The following is a 13,858-nucleotide window of genomic DNA, read 5'->3' as shown; positions in this document are numbered from 1 at the left end:
TTATTTTTTTCTTTACATAAATCTTGTATGAATTCTCCCCAATCTCATTCATTTAAATTTCCCGGTAGTTTTACTGTAGATCCAAGTCTCTTTTTGTCATTTCTTTTAATTTTCTAAAATTGCAGAGATAAATGCAAAAGCGTGTAAGGCCTTACATGACAAGATGATAGCTGAGGATAACATGGCAGAGAGATTATCACTTTCTGGGCGAAAAGAACAATACAACTTCCTTGATGACGAGTGTCCACAAAATGACCAATGGACCGTTTTCTGCTGTCCCACTCTCTCTCTCTCTCTCTCTCTCTCTCTCTCTCTCTCTCTCTCTCTCTCTCTCTCTCTCTCTCTCACACACACACACACACACACACACACACACACACACACACACACACACACACACACACACACACACACACACAGACGCACTCACACTATATGACAGTCTCCCAATCCATTCGGCGCTCAGTCGGTCCCTCCATGCGGTTCACTTTGCAAAGGCGCAGCAGTGCGCCGCGATCTCCCTCTCTCCTGGAGCGCTCCGATCTTTGATTAACGCGTTTAATTGGAAGACATATCTACAGGAAAGATGAATAAATAAATTAAGAAGTAAAATTGCAGTTTTTAGTTTGTTTTGGAATTTGTAAAGCGACACTTTGCCTCAGTCTCAAGCGTGAAGGATCATGGATGCAGTCTAGTTAGTTGACCACTTGAAAGGCTCACACGAAAATTTGCAAACGGTCCCAATCGAACTTGTTGTAACCTTTGAGACACAACTGAGTCAAAACATGGATTCTTATGTGCGAAATCAGACATTTACGTCTCCCGAGTGCGCTGGAGCGCAGACTGATGCGCTGCAGAACGGAGCTGGTAACGGGAGCTTGGGAACATCAGACATCACCTGCGGCAACGTTTCCACACTGCCCTTTCCTAAACGTGTGAGGCACAAAGGTGAGCGGACACAAAGATTACTCAACATTATCACAAAAAAGTGCATCTGTGACCACATTTTGTATTGAATTGTCTTTAAGGTGCTATATTGAACTGACTTAACCTCCAGCACAAAGAGGCAACAGAGCAGCAAGACAATTCATTTAAGCTTTCCTTTAAAAAGCCTCAGTTTACACAACGTTGGGTTGTTAATGAAGGTGTATTGAGACATGATAGGCTGAAAGGGCAGATGCTCTATGAATTGAACTTTTTTCAAATTTCCCTCCACTCAAATAACTACAGAAAAAAGAAGAATTTGTGTGGCTCATAATTATTTCAACTTTAACAATGACTGTGCCTCATGGTCGTACTGCTGCTTCCTGCTGTTTTAATACAAATATCTAATATATGTTTCTATTTTGCATATAACATGAACATTTCTAAGCATGTTATTCAAACTGAGGGTATAAAGATGTGTCTGCGTGTCGTTTGTTTTACAGATTTTAAAACTCTCGGAGGCAAACGTTCGATTTAGAACTATATTGGTAAAACTGACTTGACTTGAGCTTGTGAAAAAGAAAGAAAGTGCGTCATCAGTCTTGTAATCTCCTCTCAGTCCTACCTCCACCTGCTATTTTATCAAACACCTGCTTTTCACTTGCTTAACAGTTGTTTCTCAACGTTTACCTGCGTTGATGATGATGATGTGTGTGTGTGTGTGTGGGCTACGTGTGTGTAGAAGACTGATTGCGCATCTTCGTTATGATGTTGTTATTCGTGTTGACAGCTCACAAGTGAGAGATATACGTTTCTGAATGATTTCGCTCCATTCCCATGTTTACGTCACATCTTCACCACCTGCCAGAGATGAGTCATTTCTAGCACCCCTGAGTGTGACTCATTATAATGAGCTAAATCAACACAGTGAAAACTACAGACTGGGGACACCTGTGACAAGTACAGATCAAGACCGCCGTGTCTGGTGCAGCAGCATGGTTAAGTTGGGAGCTTAATCCACTTGCACTGTTATATTATTTCGCCCACACAGATACTCACTTCTCTTCAGTTTGGCTTTTTGCTGCCTTATTTCGCTCTATTTAGCATTCCTATCTTCCAACAAGACCACACACACACATCTTCAGGGTGGTAAATGAGGATGTCTGACCCTGTGCAGCTGCTGTCGCTATCATTACTCACTCTGTCACCCCCGAGTTTGATTACTTCTCCACCATGTTCGGTCATCTCCTCTCCCTGTCCATTACTCTGACCCTCTGTGTTTAGCACATTAGGTGGCGCCATCAGATTCCCACTACGTTGCCCCGCAGACCATGGATGTCACAGCATTTTCCACAGACCACTAATTAGAAAAAAATGGAAATGGAAAAAGGCTGAATGAAGACCTGCAGCATATGTGGGAAGACTTTAAGTGGTCCATGGCACATGCTTTGACATCCCTGGTCTGCAGGGCGACGAGTCATGTTAAGAGTCCAAACCAAACAAAACAGGCCGACGCAATTTGTAACTGGCCTTCACAACGATGCACGGGAGCATTTTCTGATCTGACGCCATCATTTATCTGTGCCCTCCAAAACCGTTACAAATCACAGTTGAAAGATAATCCATGGTGCAAAATGCACCCCGGCAAACAGGAAAATCCTCGCCCATCGCTGGGAGGAAACATGTTGCTCAATCTCACCTTTCAAAACGGTTTCACATTTGACGCAGGTCAGGAACAAAAAACGGGAGATTCCCTATAGCGCTTCATGGCCCATGGTTTGACACCCCTGCTGCAGAAATGATACAAGCTATAGTGGTATTAAGCAAGCCCGTCGTTATACTCAGGTGCATGACTATATTTTTAGAATCAATATAGTTATTAAGGGTACTGGCTGATTGCAGTGCAGTTCATCTTACAACATCAGGAGGTCATTACTTTGGAGGTGATGATGACGGCAACGGGAGGGGAGGAGGGGGGGGGGGTTATCAGTCACTGGAATAAACAACCATTTTCAAATCCTGAGCATAAAGCAGTGCATCCATCAAAAAAAGGAATTTGGACAAAATAACTCTCCACTGCTTTTAATTTCCCTCTTCACTCTCACCACTACCTCCATCGCTCACACCCTCTCATCTCACTGAGCCTGTTGAGAGCTGAGGTGTTTAATACATGCATGCACTATACGTGCCGAGCAACCAACATGTTGTTTTGTAGTGCGACTGCAGTGGGCTCTGCGGTTCGTGTGTTACTGTCAGTCAACAGTAAGTGGTTTCGTTCGGTGCCTCCATCAACTGTTCCGGGGGTGCAGTTGGCTTAGTGAAAAGGCTCAGATGACATTTACTATGCTGGATTAGCTACTAGCTGTGACATTTACCAATACCTTGGTCTTACAAGAGCAGAGTCGGCTTTTCTTTGATAGGTACAGAAGGCCAACTGAAAGGGATGCACGCTGCATATGTATCAGACAGAATGTAATGTCTGAAAACTGAAACAGAGAAACGGATGAAACCTTAAATATTCATGGTTGGAATACAAACGCCATTATTAATTCTCTCACTATTTCACTGCATATCTAACAATAGACTCTGCCACCACAGTCTACTCTCATCTTGAATTATTTTAATGTTAATGTTAGCAGGAAATCTGTTCACCAGCCTTTCACATTCAACACTTAAATTCATGATAAATTAGCAGCGATGAGGCGTTCAAATTGAGGTTACGCAAGAGGTGGAAAAGCTTTAATGAAGTTTGCATTTGCACAGGTGAACCAAACAGTGCAGAATGTATAACATGCATGTACACACGGGTGTCCAATATAGCGGCATGCTGTGTGCATCCGACAAAATAGAGATACATTATTGAGATCTGCAGGGAAAAAGGTAAAGCACTCTATAATAACAACAATTGAAGCACTATTCTCTGACATATCATGATTAGTTTTCTGCAAATAGGAAACCTCTAGACGTTGCAACAAAGTAACAGTGCTCACAGTGCCGCTAGTCTGTAAACAGGGAGCAGACTGTGTGCCAGAGCCGATGGTCAGACACGGTTGATAGGCACTGCACTCACACACTCATGAAACCAGCTCCCCACACTTCGAGCGCTGCAGGCTTCCCTTCTGTCATTTGGCTCTTTGAACTGAAAATAGTTCTCCAAATAATCAGTGGAGCAGAGTGCAAACTAAACATTGCAAAATGGGCAGCGTTGGTTTCTGGGTTTCTCCTGTAAAGTTGTGGTAGTATAGCAGTCGGTGCATTTCTAGAGGCTCTCCAGATATAACAGGGATTTGTCTGCCAGTTGACTGTCACAGGTGGTGAAACACTAAAAACTGGTGGAATATTCATAAGACACCCACATCAGGAGCACCACATGCAGCACAGCTGTGCAGATCAGCTCAAAGAGCGAGATTCACAGCGAGAGTGAAAACACTTAACCTGAGGGAACTATCTAGCTCTTTAGCCACTCCACTATGTTAACCAGTAGTCACTACATTTGTCTGGCTGCTGTTTAGATAGTTGAGAGCCTTGAGAGATTTTTTTATCTGTAAACTGCTGCTTGGTGCATATAGAAAAGATGCAAATGTGAGCGGTGAGACAAAACAGCAATGCTGTGCGCCATAAAACCAAAACAATGAGCTGAAAGAAGCTACAGTATATAATACAGCGGTATAACAAAACAATGGACATCTGGTGTAGATGTGCCTCACATCATATGTATTTGAAATCACTCAATAAAGACAGCTCCGAGGCAACACTGTCTCATGCCCGATACTAGAGGTGGTGAGTTATCTCACAACATTTAAAGGTATATTTTAGTGTGCAGCATGGTGATCCTTGGTAATCCCTGTTTCCCCTTTGTAGGTTCACTTGATGCTGCTTTGCTCCTTACTGTTTTGAGTTATACCAACTGGGCTGCTTGTTTGTTTGGAGTCTTTTTGTAAAATATCCCTTTCCTCTCCAGTGAAGCAGAGTGCCATCGTTGGGAGGGCACCCGTGGTGGGGTCCCTACATCTTTTGGATGCTTGTAAAAGCACTGGGACACAAATGTAGATGGCGCCATTTTCTGTTTTGAGGATTGGTGTGTTGCACCTGAGGTGAATAAAGAGTAGCACCCCTGGGCCCTTCTCAGTTTAGTCTGTCTGTCCACCTGTGGCCTCAGCTCGGTTGTTCCACTTTTAGCTCATGTTGGACCGGCAACTTGTTTAGATGATTAAGGGTTATGGTTTTAAATTTGTATTAAGGCTTTTTATCCAAAAGTACACAATCTCCGTGCAACAAATAGAAGCACATGGCTAATTATCATGCAGAATGAGGGCAAAGGATTTCATTTTCCATAGGTGGAAATCGCTGAAATTGACATCCGTTCTAATATTTGTTCCCCAGCTTGAATGTTGCAGACGAGTGAAAGCATTCATAAGGACCGACAAAGTACGTTATACATTTCTGTAACAATTTTTTCGGACGAAAATGTGTGCCTGGTGTGAAAAGGCTTTTAAACAGTTTGTAGTTTAATGTAGCAGTATTAAGCTGTCAAATAAGGCTGTAGAACCAAAAACTACATGATAGGAGTGCTCGACTTTATATAGCAAAATATTAAACCGAACACAAGTTGGTGAGGGGAAGTGATTAACATAAATGCTTCCGCTCTATGAGCAGCTTCCGCTCTATGAGCAGCTTCCGCTGGCCTGAAGGAAATGTTAAATGTGCTGAGGGAGTTATCAGTGTTTTCCGCACAGCCAGCGAGCACACAGGACAGCTAATTGGCTTCAATTAGGCAGAGGCCAGTGTAACATATTTCATTAGGAAAGAGAGAGAGCGTAATACAGAACATTTCTTACCAATCATCTGTCTCCACATTTTTATTTTGCTCATGTAAATGTATAGATGCACAAAAAAAGCAAAGAATTAAAAACGTTTAGTTGCTGCCATTTACGAGGCTGTGACCCTGATGTTGTGTCAGCAGAACAGTACCCACTACCCACCGTATTAGAGGTTCCTGCTTTTTTCTTTTTTTTTTTTGCATAGAAGTGCGTGAGACAGATGGTGCAGCCTCATGTCATTAGATGGGAAGTGTGTGTTTCTGAGAGGGAGATGAGAGGGAGAGAGGGGGAGACAGACTGACTTTCGCTGACCAAGCTGAGCCGGAATCCATCGCTAAGCCTGCAAGTTAAACAAACACATTTCAGAGCGGCTGGTTGGAGGAAAGAGCATGAAATCAATTACATGCCATTATCCTACTTTCATATACAGTATGAACTACACATCTGCCCATTTGGATTTGAAGCCAAATCCTGTTTTCGATTGTCCACTTTAACCTCATGCCAGCTCTTGTGCTGCAGAGTTGAGATTTTCACATCTCGACCTGAATGTAACGCTGCTTTTTGCACACAGATTACAGTATGTGCCCTAGCCAAGCTGTGCACAATTCATACATTTACATTTCAGGTGGATTTTTGTAAATCAATGAGTCAGGTTCAGGACAACTGTCATTACATGTGACAGGCCAAGTAGTACAAATATGGGTATTGTGTTTTGTGTTTTTAACACCATTTGTGATGGTGAGTCAGTGAGGTGTAATAGCTCTGGTACTTAAAGAATAACCTTATCAGATGGAAAGCAGGAATTAATGGCGGCTGCGCAAGCTGAACATTTTGTCTTTTCTAACTTACCAACATTTTTTATCAGATATGAGTTTCGTAGCTGTGTAGATGACTTTGCTTTGTTGCTGTATTCCTTTGAAAGCCTACTTATAATTGAGAGCAGAAAGAGAGGGAATGGACCAAGAAATAAAGGAAAGAAAGCAAACTGCAGAAAACTCCTGAGATGGAAAAAGGGTAAAGATCAAGGAGAGACGCCTGAAAGATGAAAATGTGCTTTGAAAATATACTCGAGTGCAGTAAGTGTAAAGAAAAGATGGAGATAGCAATACATTTGGTTGGTGTTTTACAGGGAACAGACTCTTTTTAGATGTGTTGCAGATTTTATGATGTAATGTACCATTTACTACAATTTACCAATTTACTATGTGCCTTTGAGGAACTGCTGGAGGTGTTTCTTCAGAGGACTAGGGCTTGAGCGTGTTTGGTCGCCTCTACAACTGTGTCGATGAAGTTATGGCGTATGCATGTGATGTGATTTCTGTCCTGCGGCTGAAGTACACATGGGTGCTTCTAATCCACGGGATACAGAAGGTAACCAATTAAAATGTGTTGTGTCTAAGCAGGGTGTGAGGTGAAGATAAGGGAGCAGACAGGCAGACAAGGTGGAAAATATTAATGTTGGTAACCAAATTCGATACACACATATGTGCTTGGCTGCTCAGTATGAAAAACTACACGTGCATACAAAATGATAATTGAGCTGGATGATTTATCTTTTATGACGATTGGACAGGTACTGCCTTTGATATTTTTTATCAGCCAAACCTGGCAACGCTGGTTGCAGCTAACTGGTGACTTGCTATGCCAGTAGAAATATTCATGCGACGACAGCTATCAAAAACAAAACACGCTAACCAGGCTCATTTTGTCCAAGGCTGGTGGCAGAAATCTAGTGAGACAAAAATGAGCAGCAGATAGAAGCTTGTCAATTATTTTATCTGTTTATCTGTTTATGATTGTTTTCAGCCAGGTGGTGCAAGTTCAACATAACTCAAGCCCAGCTGGACTCAACCAACGTATCCTCATACAACAGTTTGAATATGATATATTACGAAAACATTTCATTTTTCGTGGCTTTTCCAACGAAAGTCCAGCAACACTATGTCAATTTCCACTTGTTACATGCACACAACTTGGTTAGGCTTAGGCAACAAAACTACTTGGTTAGGTTTTGGAAAAGATTTTGGTTTAGGTTAAAATAACTATGGAAGTGGCATTACTTAAGTACGGCAGTTACGCGACAAATAAATCATTGTTGACTTCTCGTTTCACACGAGGTGCAAACCACAGTCTCATGGGTGAAAGACTGGTTTTTGTTTGACCCATCCGCTTTTCAGTGTGGGGATCCTATTAGTTAAGAGTTGTTTAAGAAGTCTAAGGCATAAAAGCTAGTGTTTTATAAAAAAAACAAAATTAATAAATGAAGCTAGTTCATGCAGGACACGGAAGTTATACGCCCCAGCTGTAACCAGCTGACAGCCAGCTGATTGAATCATTTCACTTCAAGGAGGTTTATTTAAATATGTCTTCCTCCTCACTGATTCATTCTACATCTACGCTGTTACAGACCGCACTGCTGGCGAAGCTTCGCCTCCTCCGCCCCAGCCTCCACCTCTTTTTTAGTTCATCTTCTGGCAAATGGTTGAAATGTATTTAAAAAATGTACTTCTGCCTCAGTCCTGTAAACCCGGGGGGGTTATTGCTCAGTGCTCCCCGTCTTAGCTCAGTAGCTGCTGGCTAATCCGGGGAGCATTCAAAGAGTGGAGCCATTATCGCCAAGTTTAACTGTATTCAATTTGTTGCAATAAATGGTTAAAATCTATGACGAGAGTGTTCCTGACTGAACTTGCACAATTGGCTCGAGGCGGTCTGGATCAATACATTACATTACAGTCATTTAGCGCTTTTATCCAAAGCGGTTAACAATTCAGATTCTGTCACAACGTATGGCACAGCTACGGGAGTCATTTTGTGGTTAAGTGTCTTGCTCAAGGACACATCGACATGCGACTAGCGGAGGCGGGGATCGAACTGCCGTTCCTCTGATTGAAGGGTGGCCCTGCTCGCCACTTAGCCACAAAGACAGCTTGATTGTATTGGTCATCATCTAAAAAAGGACAGGTAGTTCAGTAGGGCAACCATTTTCACTCTCTGACATATGCTCCCCTCCCGTCTTTCTCTGTACCAGATGACGACCACACACTGCGGATCCTGCTCTACTCACTCATCTTCTTTCTGAGTGTGTTCGGCAACCTGCTGATCATCGTGGTGCTGACGGTCAATAAGCGCATGCGCACCGTGACCAACACTTTCCTGCTGTCGCTCGCCGTCAGTGACCTGATGATGGTCGTCTTCTGCATGCCCTTCAACCTCATCCCCAGCATCCTCAAGGACTTCATCTTTGGAGCCGCCATGTGCAAGATAGTGTCCTACCTCATGGGTGAGAGGAGGGGGAGTATTGAGGCAAATATACAGACTTTCTATCTGTAGATTTGCCGTCATTCTCTACATTCAGTATAATAACATACCTGTGTCCTAAATCCCGTCCTTGTTCCATTATTCACTTCTTCTAGCCTTTCGTAGACTTAAAGATTAGCTTACTCAATCAGCTGATAAAAAAAAACCAACAGATCAATTTATGATGAAAACATTGTTGGTTGCAGCTATATTTATGAAGGACAGCTTTCATCTTGATGCGGTGAGGAAAAAATGGACAAACCCAGGGGAGAAACTGTAGGCTGATTGTTCTTTGCTTCTGTGGGATCTGCTCTAAAGCTGCCCTCATTGGTACAGACACAACACAGTGCACCCCTGGGTCCTGCCTCACACACACACACACACACACACGGTATTCTGTATTTTCTGGTTGAGGCCATGGATAAGAGAAGTAAAGAGTAATTTCCCGTCTTGCCATGTCAGGGGGGAGAGGGAAGATAACATCAGTGGCCTAGGCCAACATGATTTCTTCTACCAAGACTAAGATAACATCCCTACCTCCTATCTCACACTATACTCATTTGTTAGCCCATTTCCACAGGGCGCCACGTTTTGTTCTCAGTTATGATTGCAGATATTATGTGCACATCAACAAACATGTTTTTATTACTTTATTTATTACTGGCCCACGCTCTATTCTGAGCGGTGCTAACTTTACATTCATCAAAAGAAAAGATAGCGTGGGTGTTTTCGTACACTTTTAAATAATCTGTTTTGTTATTCCACAGGAATATCAGTGAGCATATCCACATTTAGCCTGGTTGCCATCGCGATCGAGCGCTACAGCGCCATCTGTAACCCCCTGAAGTCGCGGGTGTGGCAGACCCGTTCCCATGCCTATCGGGTGATCGCTGCTACGTGGGTGCTAGCCTTGGTCGTCATGATCCCTTACCCAATCGTCAGCGACTTGGAGTCTTTTCATCGTCCTGACAACACCACTGCTCACCAGTGTCGCCACATGTGGCCCCTCCCAAAAGCAGAGCAGGCCTGGTGAGTGTTTACAGTGGATGGTGGGTCCTTTAAGCAATCCCAGTTCTTTAACACGGTTTCTTGAATATGCTCAAAATGACTGTGTTGACATGCAACCATGTGGAAAAGAATCGTTAGCTAGAAACGTTAACTAGCATTAGCCACCATAAACTACAACTCAAGGATATCTTTTGTTGGCTCAACAACCACATTCGAGGTCTTTTTAATGTTAAAATAGTCACATTACATGAGGTTTGTAAAGAAAAAGATATACAATGATTTTTTTTCTTGCAATTGGTTATGAATTAGAAAAAGTGGAGGAATAGTTTTAGTTAAGAAGTGCTGTAAATTTAACTGGAGATGTACACTAGCTGCTTTTTCCTTCATCATCAGTTACATTTCCAGAGTAACCGAGCACACAACCTGCACTCAGATCATCCATCTTGCTAGCCATCTGGACAATGTGTGGTTTTGTATCAAATCAATTTCAGATGACCTGCGTCTGAATGTGTGTGTGCGAGTGTGTGTGTGTACTTTCATGTACTTTCAAACATCTCATTTACTTCCATGTTAGGAAGTCTGTCTTTAGCAGCTCTCACTTTCTCTCTGTGTGTGTATTTCACTGCTTTTGTGTTTGAATCTGTCTTTGTCTGACTGTAGGCTTGCTTGTGGGTGTATAAATATGTGCATGAGCACCAAGTTTGTGTCTCTAGTGTATTACCCTTTGATTTGATTTTAACAGAGAAAAGCTTTCTTTTTATCTGAAAAGAATTTAAATACACGAAAGGTAATTTTTCAACATTTACAGCTGTTATGAAGGTATTTCCAGATTCCCCAAAGACTTACCATCTGGATGAAAGAATGCTTTGATAAGAAACAGAAAAACAAAATCTATATTTAGAAATGATTTTGGGTGTATTTTATGCCTTTATTAGAATGCAATAGTGGAGGAACACCTTTGTCTAAAGCTTATTTCTATTCAGGACACTGGAAACATTTTGTACAACGCAATAAACATGTTCTTCTGAATGAAAATGAAAATTACAAATATATGTTTGTTATTTTGGTAGACATCACACAAGCTGAGCAAGGACATAATGTCATTTTGAATTAGGAAGACAGTCCTTTTTGTGAAAAACAAAACAAAAACAATGCTTAGCTCTGTGAATCAAATGTAAAGGTAATGGTAATTCATTAATACGTGAGATGTACAAACTGGGGCTAAATGAATGCCTGAATTCATGGACATTGGGATCTTTACCCTCTCATATGTCTCTTATAGGTACATTTTGCTGCTGCTTGTGCTGTTTGCAATCCCGGGGTTGGTGATGATTGTGGCCTATGGATTGATCTCCAGGGAACTTTATAGAGGCATCCAGTTTGAGATGGGCCACAAAAAAGACTCTACCGGTGAGATCATGTACACTGCATGTGGAAAACATACAGAAAACAGTGGGGTTAATGTCCCAGAGGGCAATTTGGCTCGCAGACAGCAGCCAATTAATACAAAAAATAAAAGTCAAGCGAGGAGTAAAAAAATGCTGATTATAGGAACTTTCTGCACAGAGACAGACAGATGGACGGGAGGGAGACACTTTATTTGAAGTTACATTAGTTAATCTACATAGAACGTTTTTGTTTCTTAAACTGAGATTACCAAACCAACATTTTCAACAGATGTAGATGGACCAGAGCAGGAATCATTTAAAAAATGTTAGGAAAATAAGACTTAATATGTGAGGGTGGCTCATGCAGGCACTGTACATATGAATACCAAATAAATTACATTATTCAATATCTTTATTAATCTCCAGAGGGGTGTTCGGTGGCCCGTGCGCCGTGCCGTGCCGAGCCACTAATTAAAACAATCAATGTAGTTAATACGACCTATCAATGACTACTTACATATGTAACTTAATTTACATAACCCTAAACATACTTATTTTAGCCCTGACTATGATCTTTTGCCAAATCTAAAAAGTAGTTTTGTTTTCTAAACAATGTTTAAAACTGCGACCGAGCACCCGTATGAGTAGGGAATGAGATTAAATGACATGCAAAAAGCTTAAAATACATACTCCTGCACATGAGATCACATTGTGTCAAACTGTGTCTCTTGAATGTCATCACAATATCCAGCCCCTTCCAACTACACTCTAATGTTAGCATTTACATGTGAATGATGAGGAATTTGATATTTGATATCATTAGCGCTACAATCATTGTAATGTGTGCAGGTTAAGTGGAGCGTAACCTTTTGTGGGCATGTGAGAGTGTGTCTAGGAGGATAGCAGCATTGAGTGTATTTGCCGGTGCTCCATTAGAAGATGGAATTGGCTCGCAGCTGCTGTCCCGGACATCCCCATCTGTTTGGTCTCAGAGAGAAAGAGGTTGTCCAAAAAAAATTAAAAATCAAGCTCAAGAGACAAAGAGCACGGGTTAAAAAGAACTGGAATATAGGACATAGAACTTCTAAAATATCAATTTTGATTTAAAAATCCAGGCGTGGTTTACTACCTTACCAGTTTCTGTTTGTATTTGCTTGACTAGAAGCTCTTATTGTACTTTAACGTCAATTCAATTTGATTATTAAATTACAACTTCCCCTGATGGATGATTGCTGTGGCTCAGAAGGAATTGCTATTCAGTTTTCTTTCCACCAAGGTGAACTGCTGCTCTTTGAATAGCAATGATTCACTCAAAAATAAAGTCAGAAATGGGTGAATGTGTAATTCGAAATTAACTGGCTGTAGGACATCTCATGATTTCCCTGTTCAATTTATTTTTAATCCAGTGGCAGGCAGAGGTCAATTTAGAGTTTTAAATACAATCCATTTGTGTCACAGTAATACTTCTTTGTACTCTGCACTCCCGCACAGATGTGAAGAATGGACTCACCTCCGCTGTGTCTAGTGGCAGTGATGATGGAGATGGTTGCTACGTTAATGTTGTCCAGCGGCCGCACTCGATGGAGATGGCCACCATGGCTGCATCCAGCAGGGCAATCAAGGCAGAAAGACCGCGCAGCAACACATCTGAGGCCAAGCTGGAGGCCAAGAAGCGAGTTATCCGCATGCTGGTGGTCATTGTTGTCCTGTTCTTTCTCTGCTGGATGCCACTGTACTGTGTCAACACCTGGCGGGCTTTCGATGACATCTCTGCCAAAAGCGCCCTCTCAGGGACACCCATCGCTTTCATCCATTTGTTGTGCTACACCTCTGCCTGCGTCAACCCAATTATTTACTGCTTCATGAACACACGTTTCCGCAAGGCTCTGCTGACCACGTTCGCGTGCTGTGCTGCACCTTGCCGTCGCCGCCGTCGTAGCGGGCTACGGGACAACGAGGAGGACGCTATGGCAATGGGAGCGTCCATGTCTAAGTTCAGTTACACCACAGTCAGCACCATGGGAACCTGCTGAGGCAGATGGATGCAGGCATAATCCAGAAGAGACAGTTACTGTGGCAACACAGCACCCCACATCCTTTGTCTTTAGGCCATTTCTGTACTCATAGGGACAGTAATGTGTATTGGAAAAAACTGGCCAAATAGTGTCGTAGGATAGAAGCTTCAACCATGACTGTGAGTAAAGTTATGTGTACATACCTCCATAGCTATAAATGAAAAAAGCACAGAAAAAAACCCAGATTGTACATTTATCTGTTGTTACAGTTGACCGAGACAAATTGTCTGTTGAGATGTTTACTCATATGTGTGTGTGTGACTTCAGTGGTGGGCTGTAAGGCATTTGAATAACTTTGTAGTCATTATGTAGCTTTCAAAATAGGAAGACTGTTTGCTATGTAACT

At 42.1% G+C, this 13,858-nt stretch overlaps 1 protein-coding gene across 1 annotated transcript; it reads left to right on the top strand.

The window, feature by feature from the left end:
- Positions 1-785: 785 nt before the first annotated feature.
- cckbrb (cholecystokinin B receptor b) lies at positions 786-13,470 on the top strand (the record flags this gene model as incomplete). Its single annotated transcript, XM_079169686.1, has 5 exons — positions 786-948; positions 8,773-9,024; positions 9,809-10,070; positions 11,332-11,459; positions 12,929-13,470. 5 exons carry the CDS (start codon positions 786-788, stop codon positions 13,468-13,470), a joined length of 1,347 nt encoding a protein of 448 aa, XP_079025812.1.
- Between the last annotated feature and the right edge of the window lie 388 nt (positions 13,471-13,858).

The sequence above is a fragment of the Pholis gunnellus genome (assembly GCF_910591455.1).
Source record: "Pholis gunnellus genome assembly, chromosome: 12".
In the NCBI taxonomy this organism is placed as follows: Eukaryota; Metazoa; Chordata; class Actinopteri; order Perciformes; family Pholidae; genus Pholis; species Pholis gunnellus.
This window is presented reverse-complemented; position numbering and strand designations above follow the sequence as displayed.